The sequence below is a fragment of the Pipistrellus hanaki genome, assembly GCF_964339955.1.
Source record: "Pipistrellus hanaki genome assembly, chromosome: 1".
NCBI lineage: Eukaryota > Metazoa > Chordata > Mammalia > Chiroptera > Vespertilionidae > Pipistrellus > Pipistrellus hanaki.
In genome coordinates, this window is record NC_140503.1 from 188257506 (window position 1) to 188281147 (window position 23642).

Here is a 23642-nt window from a genome sequence, read left to right on the forward strand (position 1 = left end):
GACTGAAAGGTCCCGGGTTCGATTCCGGTCAAGGGCATGTACCTTGGTTGCGGGCACATCCCCAGTGGGGGGTGTGCAGGAGGCAGCTGATCGATGTTTCTCTCTCATGGATGTTTCTAACTCTCTTATCCCTCTCTCTGTAAAAAAAAATCAATAAAATATATAAAAACAAAAACAAACAAACAACAACAACAACAAAAAACACAAAACAGCCAAAACCAATTTGGCTCAGTGGATAGAGCATTGGCCTTTGGACTGAGAAGTCCCAGGTTCAATTCCGGTCAAGGGCATGTACCTTGGTTGTGGGCACATCCCCAGTAGGGGGTGTGCAGGAGGCAACTGATCGATGTTTTTAACTCTCTATCCCTCTCTCTTTCTCTCTGTAAAAAATCAATAAAATATATATTTTTTAAAAACACAGTGAAAGGGACAGGCTAAAAAGAGTAGGTTTTGGGCAATTTAATAGTTTGGGTGAAAACAATCTTGAATGGATTCTGCCTGCTACTCTATCTAGATGCCCAAGAACAAAGCACAGACTTTTAGGCAGAATTCTAGCAAATCAGCAACTGTATCAAGATCACTGGAATCTCCCTTGTGTAATACCAGAAAAAACAATTCAGTGAGTGCAGTACCTTTAACATTTAAGATCAGGTAAAGGATGTGTGGGAAAGCCCAATGGATATCTGATCAAGAATAATTTTTGTGCTCTCTTCGGCAGCACATATACAAAAGAATAATTTAAATAAATAATCGCTTATCATTTTAAACTATGGCCGATGTCAGTTTCAAGAGCTGAAAGCTATTTCATTTTACTGTGGTTTTTCAAGACTGTCTTTTGAAATTAATGCGCTTCTCGGGTTCATTTGCTCAGCTTTTTTACATTGAATTGCTCAAAGCCACTACATTGGGTTTTCCTCTGGATGGAAAAAAAAAAGTTATTCTTTGGCTTATTTATAACATTTTTTAAAAAATGAATTTTTCCCATATTCACGAGAACATCTAGCTAACTGGTAAACCTGCACATGTCTGGGTTCTTCGGTTTGGGAGTGGAGCCCAGGAGCCTACGTTTCAGACCATTCTTTTGAGAACCACTCGACTCTGATATTTTTATATTTTACTATGATATTTTAATATTTCTAAAATATTAACTTTAGAAATCTAAAGAGGAGACAGCTACACTCCGGTGGTTGTCAGCAGGTACAAGAAGGAGCTGCCCACGTTGCATACCGAGTTGCAAAACTTTTCCTCCGTTTGCAGACCTCCAGTCCCTAGGGAGAAAAGCAGTTCATTTTCACCGAGTCATGAACGGTTTTCAACCAGTTCCGTCCACGTCCCGTAGGACGAGCCCCAAAAGTCATGACCTCTTTCTTTCCGCGCCCCAAGTTTCAGCCCTGCCCCTCGTGTGCGGGACCCGGCGCTTCCCGCCACCGGGGGACCCTGGCTCGCCCTATGGGCCGCGTCTTCCCCGAGGCGCTCGGCGCGGCAGGTCTTGGCGCCAACCGGGTGGCGGCGCTGTCCGCCCCACGCGTGGCGCCCGGGCCCGAGGGAGGCGGGGGCTCGGCGGGCGGGCGGAGGAAGGGGCGGGAGCGAGCGCGCGCCCTGCTCTCGCGTGCTCTCGCTCCGCTCGCGCGACCGGCCGGCGTGTGTGTGTGCGCGGCGTCGGCGTCGGCTCCGGGGGGCTCGCACGGCCGGGCGCGCGCCGCTGCGAGGGGCGTCCGGGACCCGGTCCGGGTCGGCGGGCCCGGCCGGCACGAGGGACGAGCGGGCGCGCCGCAGGGGGGAGGTTCCGGGCGGACACCCGCGCACACGGTCCCGGAGGAGCCTTCTCTCCTCGGTTGCTCTTCCCCGGCCGGACGGAGAGCGGCAGTGTCTCCCCGCCCAGCGCTCCCTCGCCCCGCGTCTCCCCCCGCGGCGGCGGCGGCGGCGGCGGCGGCGGCGGCTCCTCCTCGGCACCGCCAGCCCCAGCGCCGCTCCGGGGCGGGAGGCGGCGGCGGCGGCGGCGGGACCCACGGAGCCGCTTTGTGTGCAGCCCGGCGGCGAGGGGCGGCGGCGCAACCACCTGACAGAGGCCCGGGCGCTCGATGCACCTTCCGCCCGCATGAGGAGGAGGAGGTAAAGGCGGCGGCGGCGCGGCTCCCGCCCTAGGCTGGCGGAGGGAGGGAGGGGACGGAAGGGGGAGATCGGAGGGAGGAGGGGGTGAGGGCGCGGGACCGAGGCCCGGCGGGGCCGCCCGGAGGTGCCGGGGAGGCCTTGGGCGGCGCGGGACGGCGCTCCGGGGCCGGGGTTCGGCCCAAGCCGCTGGGGTCCCTCCGCCTAAGTTGAAGGAACAAAATGTGAAGTGCGGGGCCGCGTCAGCCTCTGCTCGGGGCGGAGGGGCGGCTTGTTTTCCCCTCCCGCGGGGGTGGGGAGCGGGGCCGGGGCGCGGCGGGGGCGCCGGGGGTCCGGAAGCGCGGCCCGGCGAGGGCGATCGTCCCCCGGAGCCGCCGCTGCGTGCGCGGCCGGCCGGGTCCCTTAGTTTTGCGGCCTAAGCCGAGCCCTCTAGGCCTCGCGTCTCCTCTCCCGAAGGCGGGTGACCGGCTTGTGCGGGGACCCCGCGTTCCTCTCCGGGGGAGCCGGGGCCTCGGGGGGCCCTCGCCGGACTCCCGAGGCCGCCAAACTTCGGGCCTCGGTGCCTGGGAGGTGGATTTCATTGTGAAAGAGGGAATGGGGGAACTCCAGGCGCTGCTCGGAGCTTCCCTCCCCGGGCCGCAGCGGCGGCTGCCGGGGAGCCCCGTGGGCCCGGGGAATGGGGGGCCCGCGTGGGTGGAAAGGGGGTGACGGGGGGCGATCGCCAAGCTCCCAGCCCCGGGAAGGAGCGGGTGGCGGGGCTGCTGCCTCCGTGTCCCCGGCCTCCCCGGGAGAGAGAGGGCCCTTTGCAGATGAGAGATTTTTTGAAATGAAAAAAAAAAAAGAGGTTACAAAGTCGCCCCTTTCCCGCTGAACTTTTGTTTTCTGACCGATAGAGGCCGGTAGAGGACTGTGAGAGGAAAGTTGTCCCCCAGGATGGACTTCGCGGCGCAGCCCAAGCCCGCCGCTGCCCTCTGCGGCGGCGTGGGGGGTGCCGCCGACGGGAAGATCGCTTACCCTCCGGGGGTCAAGGAGATCACCGACAAGATCACCACGGACGAGATGATCAAGCGCCTGAAGGTAAACCGTCTGGGCGCGCGGCGTGCCCACCTTCCTAGGAGTGAGGTGGGAGGTGCCCTAGCCATGGTGGTGTCCCCGCTGCTAGGCCTGCCTTAGTTTCACCTACCAGGGGCTTTTCTGGATAGTGGATCGCCTTCTCCTTTAATCCCTTCTCCAAGGTTTTGTTCCCTCTTAGCTTATCTTTGTTTTTCTGTGTTTTTTGTTTTTTTTGGCTTATCTTTGAATAATAAGTTGCGGGGGTGGGGGGACATAACCATTATGGGACATGAAAAAGGAGTGTTATGGGTGTGCTTTTTAATCTTACTGGGTGTGTTTTTTTTAAGCATAAGAATTCAACTTTTAAAAAATTTCACCCCTAGAAATACTTATGAGAATACTGTTCAAAGTAGCTTGCAACCTTAAATGTAGGTAATAATTAGTCTGAGAAGTCCCATTTTCATCAACTTCTGATGAGACTTGAGTTAGGTACGAAAGGTATTTTTTTTAAGTTGTCACAATTTTCTAATTTCCACAAACTTTAGTGTGTGTATATAGTATGGTTAAACTTTGACAGAAGGTACTGACCTCAAAATTCAGGCTTGAAGTAAGGTGATGTTTTAGGTCCATGTGTTCAAAGGAGTTGTAAGAAAAAAGTATTATGGCTCCTTTTATAAAGAATCATTTTTATTTAGTTTAGCAAGGGGAAGGGAAGACCTTTTTTCCTCCCGAGGGCCATTTGGATATTTATAACATCATTCGTGGGCCATACAAAATTATCAACTTAAAGATTAGCCCGCTATATTTGCTCATACGTTTAATTAACTCACCGCCAATGCCTTGGCAGGGCCAGACCAAATAACTTCGGCCGGACGTTCTCCACCCCTGGGTTAAAGCTTGGTGGTCTTAAAGTCCAGGCTTTAAGTTTCAGCTTTATGTTGGTCAGTTTTTTGCTGTGTTGCATGACTAGATTGTGGCCACAGCCTTACAAAATAAGTTCCACTCTTGTTAAGGGATCAGCTTGATGCAGTAGTTCTCAACCAGGACATCTTTGCCCCAGGAGGACGTTTGCCAATACTAAAAACATTTTTGTTGTCAAAATTGGGGCTAGACTGAAGCAGGGAATCAAGCTAGGAAACTGTTAATAGTAGTCTAGGTGAAAGATATTGAAATCTTGAAGTTGGGCTATGATAGTGGGGATAAAGAAGTAGGAAATGATCCAAGAGACAGTTCAGAGTTAGAATCCGAGTTGGTGGGATGCGAGGGAAGAAATACTATTGATAGTGTTTCTATCTTGAGCAACTTGGTGAAATGTATGTTTAGGGAATGATCTTGCCCCTTTGCTCTTAGAGCTTAGTATAGTGCCTAGTAAATGTTTACAATGTTGTGAGTGTTTAAGGGATACTTTAAGTATTCTTTTAGTTCATGTTTAAAATCTAGTAATTTGTTACCTCTTTGGAAGGAATGGGACACAATACCTTCCATTCAAACAACTCTTCCCTGACCAGGTAGCTCAGTTGGTTAGAGAATGGTCCTGAGATGTATGTTTTTTAATGTTTTTTATTGTTTTTTTACAGAGAGGAAGAGAGAGGGACAGAGAGTTAGAAACATCGATGAGAGAGAATCATCGATCAGCTGCTTCCTGCACACCCCCTACTGGGGATGTGCCTGCAACCAAGGTACATGCCCTTGACCGGAATCGAACCCGGGACCTTCCAGTCCGCAGGCGGATGCTCCATCCACTGAGCCAAACCGGTTTTGGCATGGTCCTGAGATATAAAATTATGGGTTTGATTCCTGATCAGGGCACATAGAATCAACTAGTGAATCTAAATAAAAGCCTAAGCAAACGTTATAGCAGAACAACCAGAACGACTAGTCGCTATGATGCACACTGACCACCAGGGGCAGACGTTCAATGCAGAAGATGCCCCTGGTGGTCTGTGTGCTCCCACAGAGGGAGCACTACTCAGCCAGAAGCCGGGCTCAAGGCTGGCAAGTACAGTGGGGGTGGCAGGAACCTCTCCTGCCTCTGCAGCAGGACTAAGGAACAGTGAGCCAAGCTGTAAGGAGCAGCAAGAAGGTGGGCAGTAAGGAGTGAAGGCTTCCGAACTGTAAGAGAGATGTCCCCCTGCTGGCGGAGGCGTGCTCTCCACTCGGCCTAAGCCGGCAGGCAGACATCCCATCCCCTGAGGGGTCCCAGACTGTGAGAGGGCACAGGTTGGGCTGAGGGATGCTTCCCCTACACGCAGAACACAAATTTCATGCACTGGGCCTCTAATGAATAAAAAAGTAGAATAACAAATCTCCCTCCGTTTATCCTGCTCTAAAAGTCAATAAATAAAAATATAAATAAATAATGATACTAGAGATTATATATGAAGGTCTTATTTGATGTTTCTTTTTGCAAAACAAGTTGTTTTGATGAAAAAATAAATGCAGTAGTTAGCGATTGAAAGTTATTTCCCAACAAAATACTACATACCATAAAAGTAATGGTCAATTTTCCTACAAATGAAAGCAAAGGTCTTATTAGTTACCGAAACCACACATAATTGGGTTCCAACTTGAATTTTTCTTTTTAAATTTAATAAATCTTTATTCAGGTTATTACAATAGTATATTTCTCCTTTTTCCCTCATAGGTCCCCTCCACCTGGTTCCCACCCCACCCTCTGCTCTTACCTTCCTCCTCTGTCCTCATCCATAGGTAAACAATTTTAGTCCAGTATTTTCCTGCACCTCCCATAACCCTTCCCCCACTGAGAATTATCAGTCCACTGCCTTTCTATACCCCTGATTCTATTATATTCACTAGTTTATTTTGTTACTCAGATTTTTTAATTCACTTGATTTTTGGGTTCTCTTGTTGATAGAAATGTATTTGCTGTTCATAATTTTTTTATCTTTTTTCTTTTTCCTCTTAAAGAATACCTTTCAGTATTTCATATTATACTGGTTTGATGGCAATGAACTCCTTTAGCTTTTTCTTATCTGTGAAGCTCTTTACCTGACCTTCCATTCTGAATGATAACTTTGCTGGGTAGAGTACCATAATCTTGGCTGTAGGTTCTTGCTATTTATCACTTTGACTATTTCTTGCCACTCCCATCTGGCCTGCATAGTTTCTGTTGAGAAATCAGCTGACAGTCTGTGGGTGCTCCCTTGTAGGTAATTAACTGTTTTTCTCTTGCTGCTTGTAAGATTCTCTCTTTGTCTTTTGCTCTTGGCATTTTAATTATGATGTGTCTTGATGTGGTCCTCTTTGAATTCCTTTTGTTTGGGGTTTTGTGCATTTCCTGAACTTGTAAATCTATTTCTTTCACCATGTGGGGGAAGTTTTTAGTCATTATTTCTTCAAATAGGTTTTGAGTATCTTGTTCTCTCTTTTCTTCTGGCACTCCCATAATTCTGATGTTGGTATGCTTGAAGTTGTCCCATAGGCTTCTTACACTATCTTCAACTTTTTGGATTCTTTTTGCTTTTCCGGTTGAGTGTTTTTTGCTTTTTTGAATTTCAAATCTTTTGACTTGATTCTTGTGTTCCTCTAGTCTACTGTTGGGTCTCTATAATATTTTTTATTTCAGTCAGTGTATGTTTAATTTCTAGTTGGTCCTTTTTCATATCCTTGAGGGTCTGGCTAAATTTATCGGCCTTTTCTAGGAAATTCTTGAGAAACCTCCTAACCGTGGATTTGAATTCTATATCCAGACGTTTGTTTTCCTCCATTTCTTTTGTTTGTGATCTATTACTTTGTCTCTGCATTTTCGCTGCCTCCCTGAGTTGGTAGGGTAGCTTTGTGTGCTAGGTTTCCTATATGGCCCAGTGGGTCAGCCTCCCCAGTTACTGAGGTAGACACTCTTAGTGCACCCCTTTGTGTTCTGTGTGTACAGCCTTGTTGTAATTAGCCTCTTGCTTGTTGGTATCACTGGGAGGAATTGACCTCCATGCCAATGTGTATCAACCGTGTCTACTCCAGGAGACCTGTACTGGAGACAGCCTTATAGGACCAGACTTGCAAAATTGCAAAAGCTTCTGTGCTCAGCTTGGATGGGACAGAGTCTCAGAACTGAACAGACAGTTTTGGCTTCCAGTCAGCCCTGCCCTTGTGCGCGCTCCTCCAGATCTCTGTCTTCCGTGGCTCCCCTGAGTTTCCACCTGATAGTTCAGATTCCCCCAGGCTTGCCCGGAACCTGGGGTTCAGTGCAGTTGGAAGTGGGGGTTCAGTGCAGTTAGAGTTTCTGACTCCTTTCCGCTGGGAAGAGCTAGTGGCAATCTCAGCAGTCAGTCTTCTCTGTGTGCATTCACGTGTGTGTGCCCAAGACTCCAGACCCCTGCCTGCCACAGCTTCCCCGAGTCTTCACATACCTTTCTCTCTACCTAATCGTCCAGACTCCCCCTGTATGAGCCTGGGTCCAAGAGGTTTCGCCCAGAACTGGGGTTAAGTGCAATCGGAACGGGTTCAGTGCAGTCAGGGGCTTCCTTTCCTCTCCTGCCAGAGAAGGCCAATCAGGCACTCAGTCACCCTTCCTCTCTGTGCACCTGTCTCTATACCTCAGTCCTTTGCAGGTCCTCTTGATTCTCTGTGTGTTTTCCTCTTTCCTTCTAGGTGTAGAATTTTCACTCAGCCAGCTTTCCTGTGGTTCTGGATGATGTCAGTTCTGTCTTTTAGTTGTAGTTTTGAAATTGTTGTGCGAGGCTGCAGTTTAGGTGCTTACCCATGTGGACGTCTTGGTTTCCCCCAACTTCATTTTAATTGATGTTTCTTAAGGTTATATTGAGTGTTTTCAGATGCTGAAAAATTATGAAATAAAACTTAAGTAAAAAATGTATGGACTTTTATTGTATACATATTAAGAATATTAAAACTTGAAATCTAGTAATGAATATCTGGTTTAAAAGTTATAACTACCGGTATGTGTTTTCCACTTGAAAATAGATTAAATGTTAGAAATACTGTTAACCACAAAAGGACATAGATCCAAGTCTAGAATGAGCATTGGGTTAGAATATTCATTATAAGTTATTTTGGAAGTTAAAATTGACATATATATTCACTAATTTGAATGTCCCATGCTAAAATTTTGCTTTTCTCAAAAATTCTTGCCCTGGCCGGTATGGCTCAGTGTAGAGTGTTAGCCTGCACACCAAAAGGGTCATGGATTCAATTCCCAGTTGAGAGCACATACATGGACTGAGGCAACCAATCAATGTGTCTTTTTCACAGTGATGTTTCTCTCTCTCTTCCTCTCTCTGAAAAAGCAATGGTAAAAATATCCTCAAGTGAAGATTAACAAAACAAAAGAATTCTGAAAATTTTGTTTTCCTCCCACTTTTCTAAGTATATTTTGACTTCATACTATTTTGAATTTTTAGGGATCTTTGTTTTGTTAAAGTATTACTGTCTCATTTGAAGTGTGAATTTTTAAACACTAAGTTAAGTGTATTTTTGATAATTTGTTAGACCCTTAGTTATGAGCAAATGTTATAAATTCAGTAATTATTGCATAGCAACAATGTCTAAATGCTAAATAAATAGAAAGAGGGCTTAAGAACAAGTAAAATCATGGTCAATGCAATTCATAGATATTTCGTCTAATTCTCTTCAGCTTAAAGAATAGAACAAGTATATTTATAGTGAAAACATACTTTTAGAATAAGAAGGATCTTAAAAGAAGTTCTGTAACTTCTCTGTTTTACAGATGACAAAAAGGCCCAAAGTGACCTAGTAACATTCACCAAGATCAATAGTTAGAAGACAGTTTAGTGGCACTGCCAGGGCAATAGCATTATGTTTATTTCTATTCTTATAAAAATAAAAAATCTAAGTAGAACTAAGAAGTTACGTTTTTTATACACTGGCTGGGTGGCTCTGTTGGTTGGAGCTTTGTCTTGTACACCAAAAGGTTTTGGGTTTAATCCCGTCAGAGCACATATCTAGATTGCATGTGGGAGGTAATCATCGACGTTTCTCTCATCCATATTTCTCTCTTTTCCTCTCTAAAAATCAATAAAAACACATCCTTGGGTGATGATTTAAAGAAAAGAAAAGAAATTGTACTTTTTATTATGCTGTTGAAAACACTAAAATGAAAAGAAAGGAAATCAATGAGCGTTGCTTTGGTCTTTTGCAGGGAGATATAGCACAGCATTTTTTTTTTTTTTAACATTAGAGAGAAACTATTATCCTTGGAAGCTTCCTTGAAAATAATTCTTAGAGTGTGCCTTTGAAAAGCTAAACTATCCTTTCATATATTGGAAGCTTTAATTTCTAAGGAAGGATTGTTCTGTCCAATCACATTTGTCTTCTGTCAGTTCCTTGAACATGCCATGTTTATTTCTGCCAAGACACATTCCACATTATATAGGCCATATGTATCATTCTTCTCAGTTCATTTGTCATTTATTTGTTCTTTTTTGGTTAATCCTCATCCAAGAATTTTTTCCATTGATTTATAGAGAGTGGAAGGGAGAGGGAGAGACAGAAACATTGATGTGAGAGAGACATATTGATTGGTTGCCTCTTACATACACCCTGACCAGGGCAGGTACATGCCCTTGACTGGAATCGAACCTGGATCCTTCAGTCTATTGGCCAATGCTCTAACCACTGAGCCAAACCAACTAGGGCTATTTGTTCTTCTTAAGAGAAGTCTCTTAGATTTTCCATTATATACTCTCTTACCCCTTCATATCACTTTTAGCTGTGATATTACACATATGCAAATGTTTGATTTGTTTCCCCAATTTCTCTGTAAGCTTCATGAATACTTATTTATTTTTTTTTTGTATCCTTCCAGTGGCATGTTTATTGTTTGGTACATAATCAGGTGCTCTACAAGTATTAGTTAAATTAACAAATTAATACTTTGTTTAATTCTGGATTAAAGAAATATTTTTATTATTGAAAATGAAAGATAATTTGAAAATATTTGGAATTGCAGCTAAGTACCTTATCTGTAAATCAGAGATGATAGCATACATAAAATTTTAGAACTAAAAGGTAGCTTAGAGTTTATTAGGTTTTGTTCTAATTTTCCACATGAAGAAACTAAGTCTGGGAGGCTGTGACCAACCCTTAGTCACATAAAGCTGAAACTGTCATTAACAGTTTTGATACTTAGATAAGCTACAATTATATATTAACTAGAGACCCAGTGCACAAAATTCATGCCAGAGTAGGGTTCCTAGCAGCTGCTGGCTGCCGGACGGGGCCTCCCTTCCCACAGTTGGCCAGCTGGCCCCGCCATTCGAACTCTCAGTCGAGGGGACAATCTGCATATTAGGCTTTTATTATATAGGATTGACAGAAATAACCATACTAAAATTAGTTGGCTGTTTGGAAGGACAGCAGACCATTTGCTACCAATGTTAGATTAAGTGTGAAGATAAATAGTCTCCCTTTTTTTGTCTGTGGTAAATTGAAAAGAAAAAAAATATATGTGTGTATATATGTGTGTGTATATATATGTATTAAATATAATAAATATACACTTAAATATATTTATTAAGTATAATATTCTATATAGTAAAGTAAAATGCAAATTGACCCTCATGCCCTCACAAGATGGCTGTCTATAACCAGGCCAGCAGGGGGGTTAGTGAGGGACTACCAAATGACCCAACAAGCAGGCTGCATGGGCACAGGGGGTGCAGTAAGGCATGTCCAGGCTACTGTATGTGTGTGTGTGTGGGGGGGGTAGTTAGGAGCGACCAGGTCGGCAGGGAGGAGCAACCTGGCAGGCAGCAGGGTGCAGTGAGGCAATCAGCCGGCGGTGGAGGCGATTAGGGATGACCTGGCAGGCAGGCAGATGAGTAGTTAGGGAGGCAGTGGTTCAGGATTGAGAGAGGGAGGTCTGACCACGGGTTTAGGCCTGATCCTAAACCAGCAGACCTAAACCGGCGTCATACATCCCCTGAGGGGACCCTCCCACGCCCCCCTTCCCCCATGCATGAATTTCATGTACTGGGCATCTGGTACCATATATACCCGTATTTTCCGGCGTATAAGACGACCCCCTAATTTTACAGTTAAAATATAGGTTTAGGCCTATATTCGCTGTATAAGACTACCCCCCACTTCATAGAAAAGACTTACTTTGCCATCAAGGTCTGCGGGTAATTTTTGTGCAATTTTGGTCTTTTGCCCCCGATTTTCGGTTGACTTTTTTTCGTTTCAAAAGTTGTCTTATACGCCGGAAAATACTAATAAAATTTACCATTTGAATCATTTTTAAGTGTGCAATCTGTGGCATTCACAATGTTGTACAGCCATCACCACTGTCCTCCGGAACTTTTTTCATATTTCCCAACTGAAACTTTGTATCCACTAAACAATAACTTTGTGTTATAGTCTTAGAGCTTCTTCACCTGATCTCTCCAGTAGGGTAGTTGGACTCAGAGCTCTAATAAGACAGTATGGAGGAAGTTGCCAGTTCTTTTAATGGCTTGGCTCAGAATTGGCAGTGTCACTTCTAACTTACTCTACTAATTAAAATAATCATAGCCCATCCCACCTTCAAGGGAAGAAAAATTAATCCTACTTCTTAATCTAACAGGTAGGAAAGAATTTGTAGCCATCTTTTAATCTACCATTGGAACTCTCATGCCAAGTTAAAGTATACCATCTATAACCTTTGTAGAATATTTAAAGACTTGAAAAACATTTAATTTCTAAAACAACAGTATAGCCTGACTGGTATGAGCATCAACCCATGAACCAAAAGATCCTGTCTCACTTCTCAGTCAGGGCACATGTCGGGTTTTAGGTTTGATCCCTAGTATGGGGTGTGCAGGAGGCAGCCAATATGTCTCTCTCTCTCTCTCATCCATGTTTCTATCTCTCTGTCTCTTTCCCTACCCCTCTCTCTAAAGTCAAAAACATTTTAAAAAACCAATATATATTTACAACCAACTGGCTAGATTTGTAAAATTTATTTTAAAAACGGTAAGAAAAAACATTGTAGTACTTTTTTTATGTGATAGTTAGGAAAAATTATGGGGAAGGCTTATGATTTGATCTCAGAATTGTTTTTTACAGTTGAATTTTATTGTAAATTATTAGGACTAGTAATAATTAATGTCGTTTTCTAATACCTTTTTTTAATCGAATTTATTTAAACAATACAACAAAATTTAATCAACAATATAGTTGCCGTTGTTTTCTACTACTTGTGCCCAACGCTCAGGAAGCATTTTAATCCCTCTGTTGTAAAATTCTTGTGATTTTGATGCAAAAAATTTGGTCAATGCATTTTTGAGGCATTCTTCATTATTAAATTTTTTTCCAAGAAGAAAGTTTTGCAAAGAACGAAACAAATGGTAATCGGAAGGGGCAATATCAGGAGAATATGCAGGTTGAGGGAGAACTTCCCATTCCAACTGGCGCAGTTTTTCAGCAGTGATTCTTGCAGTATGCGGTCGTGCGTTATCGTGGTGAAGAATTACGCCCTTCCGATTAATCAGCGTGGGTTCTTATTCTCTTAAAGCTTGGGCTAACCTTTCCAATTGGGCACTATACACTGCACTTGTAATGGTTTGGTTAGATGGTAAAAGTTCATAATGAAGAATTCCTTTAAAATTCCACCAAACACACAACATCACTTTTTTCGCATACAAGTCAGGTTTTGGCGTGGGCTGCGGAGCCTCATTTTTGTCCAACCATTGAGGCCGCCTTTTCAAATTAACATACAGCACCTATTCTTCATTTCCGGTAACAATTTGCTCTAAAAAACGGCAAACGGTTTTGACGAGAGAGGAGCGAACTGCAAATTGTGACTCTGATTACGGTTGTTGTCAGTCAACTCATGAGGAACCCATTTTCCAAACTTTTGGACTTTGCCAAGTGCACGCAATTGATTGGAAATTGTTTTTTGTGAACAATTTAAAGTTGTCGCAAGCTCTTGTTGGGTAATTTGAGGATTTTGCACCAAAAGAGCTTGAAGAGCTTCTTGATCAAAATTGGACACACGGCCTCGACCACTCTTGTCATCTAACGAAAAATTTCCCTCGCGAAATTTCTCAAACCAACGCTGGCATTTTCTGGCGCTAACTGCATCTTGACCAAGAGCACTCACTACAGATGTTTTTTGCAGCCTCACTTGCTTTTCTTTCTAATTGGAACTCGTAAAGCATGCAGTGCCGAATATGCTCTTCATCCGCCATCTTCTTAGCCCTAGTTTTGCAACAAAAACCAAACCAAACACAAACTTTTTCAAGCAAAACTTGTTAATTGCACTTCACACGTTCTGTAGATACCACGTGTTTGAAGGTTATGTCAATACAAGTCAACGAACGCTAAGCAAGATTTTAAACGAATGTTTAAAAACGACATTAATTATTACTAGACCCGATATTACTGGCTGATTATAATGACTTTTTCATCTCTTTCTTTTTTAAAAAAATTGTTACTCTCAACTTTTTATTTTTGAGACATTTTTCACCTTTAGAAAAATTGGAAAAATTTTACCTTAAACACTCATGTCTTTTTACTCAGATAACATTTGTCAACTTTGCTTGCTTTTATGTTTCTACACACACACACACACACACACACACACACACACACAATACATTTTTGCTTGAGTCACTTGAAAACATCATGACATTTCACCTCAGAATGCTTCAGTATTCTTAGAACCAAGGATGTTCTACTTGATCACCATCATCATTATTACACTCAAGAAATTTAACATTTATTCAGTGGCATCTATTATACTGTCTATAATAAAATTCTCCCAGTTGTCCTTAAAAAAGTTGTCTTCTATCGATAGCATAGGATCATGTGCTTTTATCATATCACTTTAGTCTTCTCAATTTAGAAAGTCTTTTTGGGGGGTGGTGGTTCATAGCATATTTTGAAGCGTTTGTCTTATAGGATCTCTATAATCCTTTATTTATTTATTTATTTATTTATTTATTTATTTATTTACAGTCTCATTCGCATATGCTTAGATTCAGGTTGAACTTTTATGGGGATAAGCAAACTACTTTGCAAGTCATGGTGTATAATTAGTTTCCTTCCCAATATATCATGAGGCACATAATGTTATCTTGTCCAACTGGTTATGCTAAGTTTTATCACTTGGTTACAGTTGGCCTGCACTTTCCATTGTAAAGGTACCTTTTCCCTTTTGCAATTAACAAGTAATGTTTAAGGTGACAGTTTGTAAAAATAACTTGTTTTTAAACAATTTATAATTAACCATTTTAACATCCACTCTAATGATTATAAAATGTTGACTTTGTTTATTCTGTCATTCCTTTTACATGTATTAGCTGACATCCTGTAAAGAAGAGCCTGCCCCCTATCCTTGCTGGTTTGGCTCAGTGGCTAGAGCATCAGCCTGTGAATCCAGGGTTCAATTCCAGTCAAGGGCACATGCCCTGGTTGCCCTTTGGATCCCCAGTAGGGGTCTTTTCAAAAGCACCCTAAGACTGAAGGCTAGTTGCTAATAGAATCATCAGTGGGCAATGATTTAATCATTCATGACTGTAGCAGAGCCTCCATAAATACCCAGGAGAATGGAGTTCAGAGAGCTTCTGGGTTGGTGAATACATTGGAGATTCACCAAAATATCATGGGGCATGCAGGAGCTGGCTGATCAATGATTCTCAGTCATCTCTTTTTCCCTCTCCCTTCCCCTTTGAAGTCAGTAAAATATATTAAAAGAGAAAAAAGAAGAAGAGCCTGCCCCATTTAAAAATAAATTACTCGTGGATTCTTCATTCAATATATTATTATCTATTACTATGTATCTTTATTCCTTTTGAGAGTCAAATTGCACCAAATGAGCATGTGAGGTTTGGGTGTCTTATACCTTCTTATACCTTCAATTGAAACTTCTTATACCTTCAACTGAAATCTTGCACTACGAAGTTTATCCTTTGTTCCATATTTGATTCTTCTCTTACAGTGTAAACCCTGTTTATTTTTAACTGTGATAAATTTATTTATTTGTACTACCTACTGTTATGTACAAAAAAATTCAGACCTACTATACCAGTATCTCTTGCAAGATTTTTTTATAGTTCTTTCTGTCCCGTTAAGATTATGTAGAGCCAAAACCGGTTTGGCTCAATGGATAGAGCGTCAGCTTGGGGACTGAAGGGTCCCGGGTTCGATTCCAGTCAAGGGCATGTACCTTGGTTGCGGGCATATCCCCAGTAGGGGGTGTGCAAGAGGCAGCTGATCGATGACTCTCTCTCATCGATGTTTCTAACTCTCTATCTCTCTCCTTTCCTCGCTGTATAAAATCAATAAAATATATTAAAAAAAAAAAGATTATATAGAGCAGTGGTCGCCAACCTTTCGGATCTCTGGTTGGCAACCACTGCTCCAAAGGTTTCCTTAAAACCAATAGTCACCAACCTTTCAGACCTCACAGACCACTGGTTGGCGACCACTGGTATATATATAGTATCATGTTTGTTATTACTTGAATTTGAATTCTTTTGTCTGAGTGGCTATGTCATTAATTTATATGCAATTTCTTTCTTTCTGTTTGTATTCTATCAACTCTTTATTTCCACTGACAAATATAATCCTTGATTTTTTTTTATTATAAAAACACATAAACTGTGGCCAGCGAACCGCCTGATTGGGGGGTGGCAACCTCGCAGCCCCTCCCCCCTGCCAGCCTGCCCTTGATCAGACTTTCCCATCCTGATCAAGAGTGGGGCAGCCACCCAAAAGTCCCCTCCTTTCCCACCATCCCATCAGCCAGCCCCACCACAATAGGCCCTCAGCCCCTCCCCCCTGCTGTCTGGCCCCTGATTATACCCTCCCTACCCCAATAGGGTGCGGGGCTGGCCAGCTAGCCTTTTCCAGTCCCTCCCCCCAACCAGCCACGCCCCTGATGGGTTCCCACCACCCAGATCAGCCCTCAGCCCCTTCCCATGGCTAGCCCTGACCCTGATTGCCACCCCATTCCAATAGTGGGCAGAGGCAGCCAGGCAATTTCCCATAGCCTCTCCCCCTGGCTGGCCCCACTCCTAATTGGCCCCAACCCCGATAGGGCGGGGCCAATTGGCCAATCTCCTGCTGCCCTTCCCCTCCCTCAGCCCCCATCCAGATTAATAGCAGGGCCAGCTGGCCCCAGATCGGCATCCCCATCCCATTTTAGGGGTGGGGCCAGCTGGCCCACAGCCCTGTCAACAGTCTGTCCCAACCCCAATTGGGAGTGGGGCCCGCTGTCCAATCACCCATAGCCTCTTCTCCAAGCTAGCCCAGCTCTGACTGGGCCCCCCCCTATCCACCCTGACTGGGGCCAGGCTGGTGGGATCCCACCGGTGCACAAATTCATGCATTGGGCCTCTAGTATGAAATAAGTAACATTGGCATATAGAACACCAATAATATTTATTTTCCCTATATCAGAAATCTGTAGTTGTCCAAGGAAAAACTGGTGTTCACATTAGAACAGATTTAAGGACATTAATGAATTTTATTCTATTATCTTCTATTTGCAGAATTTATTGTTTAAGTTAAATGCTACTTTAGCTGAGGTTGTTGGCACCTGGAAGTATGTCTAGTTGAATTCTCTGCTCAGAAAGATAAAATGAGTGGAGTTTACACATTATATGAAAACCTAACAAGTTATTTGCTGAAGACAACAAATCAGTAAGTTTCTACATAATTTCAATGGAAGACCACACAGTCATAACAAAGGAATTTACTAAATTTCTTTTCCTTGCTGTTGGTATTTGGCTTTTTACATCAAAGCAGAGCTCTTCTCAACTGGTGTGCTTCTACATAGTTATAGGTATGCCTCAGTCTTTGGAGGTTACAAATATATAATTTTTTTAATATCACATGGTAGTTTAAAGTTGGGAACTGCCATATTTGTTGTGTGTGTTTTGTTGTTTTTATTTATTTAGTTCTGTCCAGACACAGTGGACAGCCTTTTTTTAAAATTTTATTAAGGTATATGTGTACATATCTTACCATTGTGCCGAAACCTTCCCCCCCAGAGTTTTGCATCCATTGGTTATGCTTATATGCATGCATACAAGACCTTTGGTTGATCTCTTATCTCCCCCAGTTTTTCATGTTATAAAATTATTTTCATAAAATCACACATTTAAAATTTTACTAGAGTAGGAATACTATAAATGGTACTGATAAAGACAACTTATTTTTATTTATTTATTTTTATATTTTTATTGATTTCAAAGAGGAATGGAGAAGGAGAGAGAGACATCAACGATAAGAGAGAATCATTGATTGGCTGCCTCCTGCAGGCCCCACACTGGGGATCCAGCTCACAACCCAGGCATGTTGTATTGAACATGAAATTGAACCATGACCTACTGGTTCATAGGTAAATGCTCAACCACTGCCAGGCTAAGACAATTTTAAAATAGCATTTTTTAAATAGTTCATCAGGGGAAACTGGACTTAGACTAGCACTGAAATGGATTTCCATATATATGAAGATTGTTTGAAATTATATAACAAATTAAATGCCAATTATGTGTTAATATTGGATCTGTTTCTTTGGATAAACAAACACTAAGGATTTTGATGGTCAAGAAAAGTTTCATGGAGAAGGTGACAGTTGGACTGAGATTTGAAGGCTCAGACTTTGATAGGCAAATGGGTGGTAAAGCAGGCGAGACATATGAATAGCAAGACAAAGATTGAGAGGCCGTAGTAGCTTGGTGTGTTTGAAGAAAATGAATAGAATAATTTTGCTAAAACATCTTAAGAGAGTAGTTTGGGAGGAAAAAAGAGAATAGTACCTATGATACTAAAGTCTTTAAATGCCAAAGAAAGAAATTTAATTTTTTTACAGAGAGGAAGGGAGAGAGATAGCTAGAAACGTCAATGAGAGAGTAACATCAACCAGCTGCCTCTTGCACACCCCCTACTGGGGATGTGCCCACAACCAAGGTACATGCCCTTGACCGGAATCGAACCTGGGACCTTTCAGTCTGCAGAATGACGCTCTACCAGTGAGCCAAACCAGCTTCGGCAGAAATTTAAATTTAAAAAATATATATTTTATTAATTTTTTTACAGAGAGGAAGGGCGAGAGATAGAGAGTTAGAAACATCGATGAGAAACATTGACCAGCTGCCTCCTGCACACCCCCACTGGGGATGTGCCCGCAACCAATGTACATGCCCTTGACCGGAATCTAACCTGGGACCTTTCAGTCTACAGACCGACACTCTATCCACTGAGCCAAACTGGTTTTGGCAAGAAATTTAAATTTTAAAAAATTTCTCAGGTATTTGAACTGAAGAGTAATGTGTCTAAGCGTGATCAAGCAGTTTCTTAAGCACACGAATAAACCACTTTCTTTGTGGTTAATTTGTGGAGTGTTTCTATCCTTATGTCTAGACCAGATAGCATCTTCGGTTGAACAGTAATCCATTTCTAAATGGCACGGTCTGAAGCGTTTTATCACATGACACTAGTCTTGAAGGCTGCAGATGAATAAAAAGTGTGGTTAGCCCACCGCCATGGCTCAGTGATTGAGCATCGACCTTTGAACCAGGAGGTCACAGTTCGATTCCTGGTCAGGGCACATTCTTAGATTGTGGCTTGATCCCCAGAGTGGACCATCTAGAAGGCAGCCAATCAATGATTCTCTTTTTGTCACTGACTAGAGGCCCAGTTCGTGAAAATGTATGCATTGGAGTTGGGGAAACACCAGTCAGTTTTTCCTCAGCCCAGCCTGCCCCCTCTCACAGTCCAGGTAGCCCTCAGGCGGGAGGCGACTCAGTAATCAGGGGAAGGCCACGCCTCATCACACCTCTGCTGCTGTCTCTGCTGGCAGTGCAAACCTTGGCCTGCCCTGGTTACCTGAGCCTTAGATGGCCCTGGGCAGCTGGGCAGCTGCAATCCAAGGCTTGCCTGCACCTCTGGCTGGCCCTAGGAAGCTGCGGGGCTGGGCCCTTGGGGGTGGGCCTGGTCTTGCTGTGCCGACAGGGCTGAGGGCCTCACTATATTTGAGGGTGTGACAGTCAATTAGCATATTTCCTCCATATTGGCTGCGGGTGCCACCATCTTTGCAATGGTGTGAGGGTCAATTAGCATATTCCCTCGTTATTAGATAGGATGTTTCTATCTTCTCCCTTCCTCTCTGAAGTCAATAAAAATATGTTTTTTAAAAAAGTAAGTTTGGATTCTGATGAGGATTGCATTGAGTGTGTATGTCAGAGGATTTTTGCCGACTTTTATAATAAAAATACGTGTTTATTGATTTTTAGAGAGAGGAAGGGGGGGGTAGAGAAACAGCAATGTGAGACAGAAACACAGATCAGTTGCCTTCCATATGCACTCTGACTGGGGGGTTGTACCTGAAACCCTGGCATGTGCCCTGATCAGACATCCAACCAGCAACCCTTTGGTGCATGGGATGAAGCTCAGCCAGTTGAGCCACACCAGCCAGGGTGGGACTGTTGCCATCAAAACAATGCTAAGTCTTTTGGTCCATGAAGATGGGATATTTTTCCATTTATGTAGATTTTTTTTTTCTTCATTTTGAACAGTGTTTTGTAGTTTTCAGAGTATAAGTTTTGTACTTATTTTGTTAAATATATTCCTAATTCTTGGATGCTATTGTAAATGGAATTGTTTTCTTAATTTCATTTTCAGATTGTTTATTCAAAGCATTTAGAAATTTGAATTTTGTATATTGATCTTGTATCCTGTAACTTTGCTAACTTATTTGTCATTAACTCTAATTGGTTTTAATGGATTTATTAGGAGTTTTTGTATGTAAAATCATGTAATCTGTGAATAGAGATAACTCTTTTCTAATCTGGATGCCTTTTATGTCTTTAATATGCCTAATTGCCCTGGCTAGAACCTTCAGTATAACATTAAATAAAAGTGGTGAAAGCAGATATCCTTGTCTTGTTCCTGATCTTAGTGGAAAAGCAACTAATTTTCCACCATTATTATGTTGGCTGTGGATTTTTCACAAATGCCCTTGAACATGTTGAGAAATTTTCCTTCTAGTCCTAGTTTCTTTTTTTGTTTTTGCTTTTTTAATTCTTTATTGTTGAAAGTATTGCATAGTCCCCTTTCCTCCCATTGACCCCCCTCCAGCCTGCCCCAATCCCAGGCCTTCAGCATCCTATTGTCTGTGTCCATGGGCTATGCATATATGTTACTTAGATTCCATATATGAACGTAATCACGTGATACTTAGCTTTTCTCTGACTGGGTTATTTCATTTAGCATGATACTCTCCAGGTCCCTCCATGCTATCTCTAGGGGTAACAGATTCTTCTTTTTTACTGCTGCATACTATTCCATGGTATAAATGTACCAAAGCTTTTTTATCCACTTATCTATTGATGGGTTCTTGAACTGTTTCCAGATCTTAGCTATTGTAAATTGTACTGCTATGAACATAGGGGTGCATACATTCTTTCCAATTGGTGCTTTGGGTTTCTTAGGATATATTCCTAGAAGTGAGATCACTGGGTCATATGGGAGTTTCATATTTAATTTTTTGAGGAAACTCCATATTGTTTTCCATAATGGCTGCACCAGTCTGCATTCCTACCAGCAGTGTATTAGGGTTCCCTTTTCTCCACATCTGGGCCAGCACTTGTTATTTGTTGATTTGTTGATGGTTGCCATTCTGACAGGTGTTGGTGATACCTCCTTGTCATTTTAATATGCACCCTCTAATGTATTGATAGTTCTAGTTTCTTGAGTATTTTTTTGGGGCCCTGCTAGTGTTGCATAGTGGTTGAGTGTCGACCTATGAACCAGGAAGTCATGGTTCAATTTCTGGTCAGGGCACAGGAGGCAGCTGGTCAAGAATTCTCTCTCATCATTGATGTTTCTATATCTCTCTCTCCCTCTCCCTTCCTCTCTGAAATCAATTAAAAAAAATATTTTTTAAAAGGGCTTTTGATTTCTGTGAAATGCTTTTTCTGCACCTATTAAGATCATGTGATTTTTGTTTTTTATTTATATGTATTACATTGGTTGATTTTTTTTTTTTAATGTAAACCAACCTTGCATTCTTTTTAAAAAAAAATTTTTTTTTTAATTGATTTTTTTTATAGAGAGGAATTGAGAGGGATATAGAGTTAGAAACATCGATGAGAGAGAAACACTGATCACCTGCTTCCTGCACACCTGGGATGTGCCTCCTACACCCTGGGGATGTGCCTGCAACTAAGGCATGTGCCCGTGACCGGAATCGAACCTGGCACCTTTCAGTCCGCAGGCCGAAGCTCTGTTCTCTAAGCTAATCCAGTTTCAACCAACCGTGTATTCTTGACATTAATCCCATTTGGTCATAGTATCTATTTCTTTCTATATGTTCCTGGATTTGGTTTGTTAATTTTGAAGATTTTTGCATTTATATACATAAGAGATATTAGTCTATAATTTTTTTTCTTGTGTCTTAGTCTGGTATTGGAAACTGGTTATACTGACCTCACAGAATGAATTGGAAGTGTTTTACCATCTTTTATTTTTTGGAAGAGTTTCGGAAAAATTGGTATTCCTGAAATGTTCAATAGGATTCAGCAGTGAATCTGAATTAAATCTGGGCCTACATTTTTCTTTGTGTATAGTTTTCCTTTATAATTCTTTTCAGTAAGAACAGTATTATTCCCTCTTTCATTTATTAATCTGGTCATTTGAGTCCTCTCTTTTTTTCTTGGTCAACCTAGCTAAAGATTTATTTATTTTGTTGATGTTTTCAGAGAAGCTGCCTTTTTTATTTCCTTTCTCTAGCAGTCTTCAAGTTCTTTTGGGCAGAGGTATTTTCTGGCAATTGATACAGGGAACCTTTGCCCAGTTTCACTTCTCTGCGGCTGTCTACTCTTTCCCACCATTCCCTTTTCATCTTGCCCTTAGGGAATTTCCCTGGACTTACTTTGGCTTATCCTCTGGCTCTCACTGCTTTTGTACCATAATTAATTCCATCTGTGTTTCCCTCATACACACACACACACACACACACACACACACACTTGTCTGCTTGAACCCCTTTTTCCTTTCCTTCTTTCTTCCTAATTCTAATTCATTTAACCTCAAGAAAAAACAAAACAATAAAGAAAAGCCAACTGCTTTACATTGCATTTTTTAGTAAAGTAAAAAGACATTAAGTAATAAAGATAGATCATTTTAAGAGTAGGGCAAATGATCCACCTTTATCAAGAAAAATGAAAGCTAGAACACTTAGCTAAATTAATATATTAAAAGCATGTATAGGGTGTCCAAAAAAGTATACACATTTTAACAGCTGATAGTTCAGTTGATGTTTCTTTCTTGTCAGCTAGATTAAGTTTTGAACAAGGGAAATTCACCCTAAAACATTACCAAAAGTTGAAAAATGCAGTTGAATTCCAGACACTGCCTTTATAATTATTCAAAGTGTATACATTTTTTGAGACAGTGTCCCTAAAACAATATGCACTCTTTAACAGCTAATAACTCACTTAATTTTTACTCCTTTTCAGATTTAACTCATTTGAAATAATGATAAACAAGCTAAGCTTTCAGCAAGGAAAATTTATCCACTAGACTTTTTTATGGGGATACATATAAGATAAAGTTTATGATACAACACTGGCAGTGGTCAACAAATTGAAAATGGGAATATGACCACATAATAGTTATAGAACTATATAATATATAGCTCTATATATTTCTTATTATTTTTCTCCCGTAATTTTGCATTACCCATTGTCCTTCACTATATGTAATACAGGTAAAGAATGGTAAAAGTAGAAGAGTAGTTTTCACATCGCCTGGATTTGATTTTTTATGCCTGTGAGTAATCTACTTAGCCTCAGTTTCCTCATCTATTAAATGGGGATGGTAATTGTCCCACAAGAAATCATTGTATTATTTTTTTTTAATTATAAGTCTATCTTTAATAAAATCTAGAGCCCCAGGGTAAAAATGCTATCATCCATAATTCACATTACTATGCTGAATGGCTGTAGTAAACAAACAAAGAGATTCACCATGTAAATAGAATCAGTTCTGGTTAATGATAAACAGATCATTTGCATAATGCTTTGTCCTTCAACAGTGCACTAGATTGCATAATACCCCTTTGAGGCAACGGAATGTTGTATGGTAGCACCAAAGAATAAGCAAAGACTTTATCATGTCCTTTCTACCAAAATACCACCAGGAAATTATGTGGCTTGTGATCCCTGTGGCTTGTTGTTTTATTACTTGGGGAGGGGGATTGCCACAGGCTTTGCACTTTAGTAATACTAAAGGTGGAACTAAAATTGCCCCCTTAAATTAGAAGTGTAGGTTGCTTAGGCCAGAGATATATTGAGGTATTGTACTGAGATTTCCGTGAGATTCTGTGATCCCCAAGACCAGCAGGGAGCCAAGTCTGATGTAATAAACAAAAGAGCCTCTTCCATGCTAGCATGGGCTCTGTCCCACTCACACCAACAGTATGGTGGAAGAGAGCGAATTTCACCAAGCCCAGGGGTTTTACACCAGTGGTGATGTCTCTGCTTTGGCTGACCCTG

General features: G+C 42.0%; 1 protein-coding gene across 2 annotated transcripts in view; it reads left to right on the forward strand.

Annotated features, from left to right (window-relative positions):
* Window positions 1-1629: 1629 nt before the first annotated feature.
* PDS5A (PDS5 cohesin associated factor A) overlaps window positions 1630-23642 on the forward strand; it is a 97706-nt gene continuing 75693 nt past the window's right edge. The window contains exons 1-2 of one of the 2 annotated variants that reach the window (XM_084900500.1): window positions 1630-2112; window positions 3003-3186. In XM_084900500.1, coding sequence (XP_084756626.1) covers window positions 3043-3186 — 144 coding nt within the window. In that variant the 5' untranslated portion in view covers window positions 1630-2112; window positions 3003-3042. Of the gene's footprint in view, window positions 2113-2206; window positions 2334-3002; window positions 3187-23642 lie in introns of those variants that run through there. The other variant, XM_084900501.1, reaches the window with a different exon arrangement.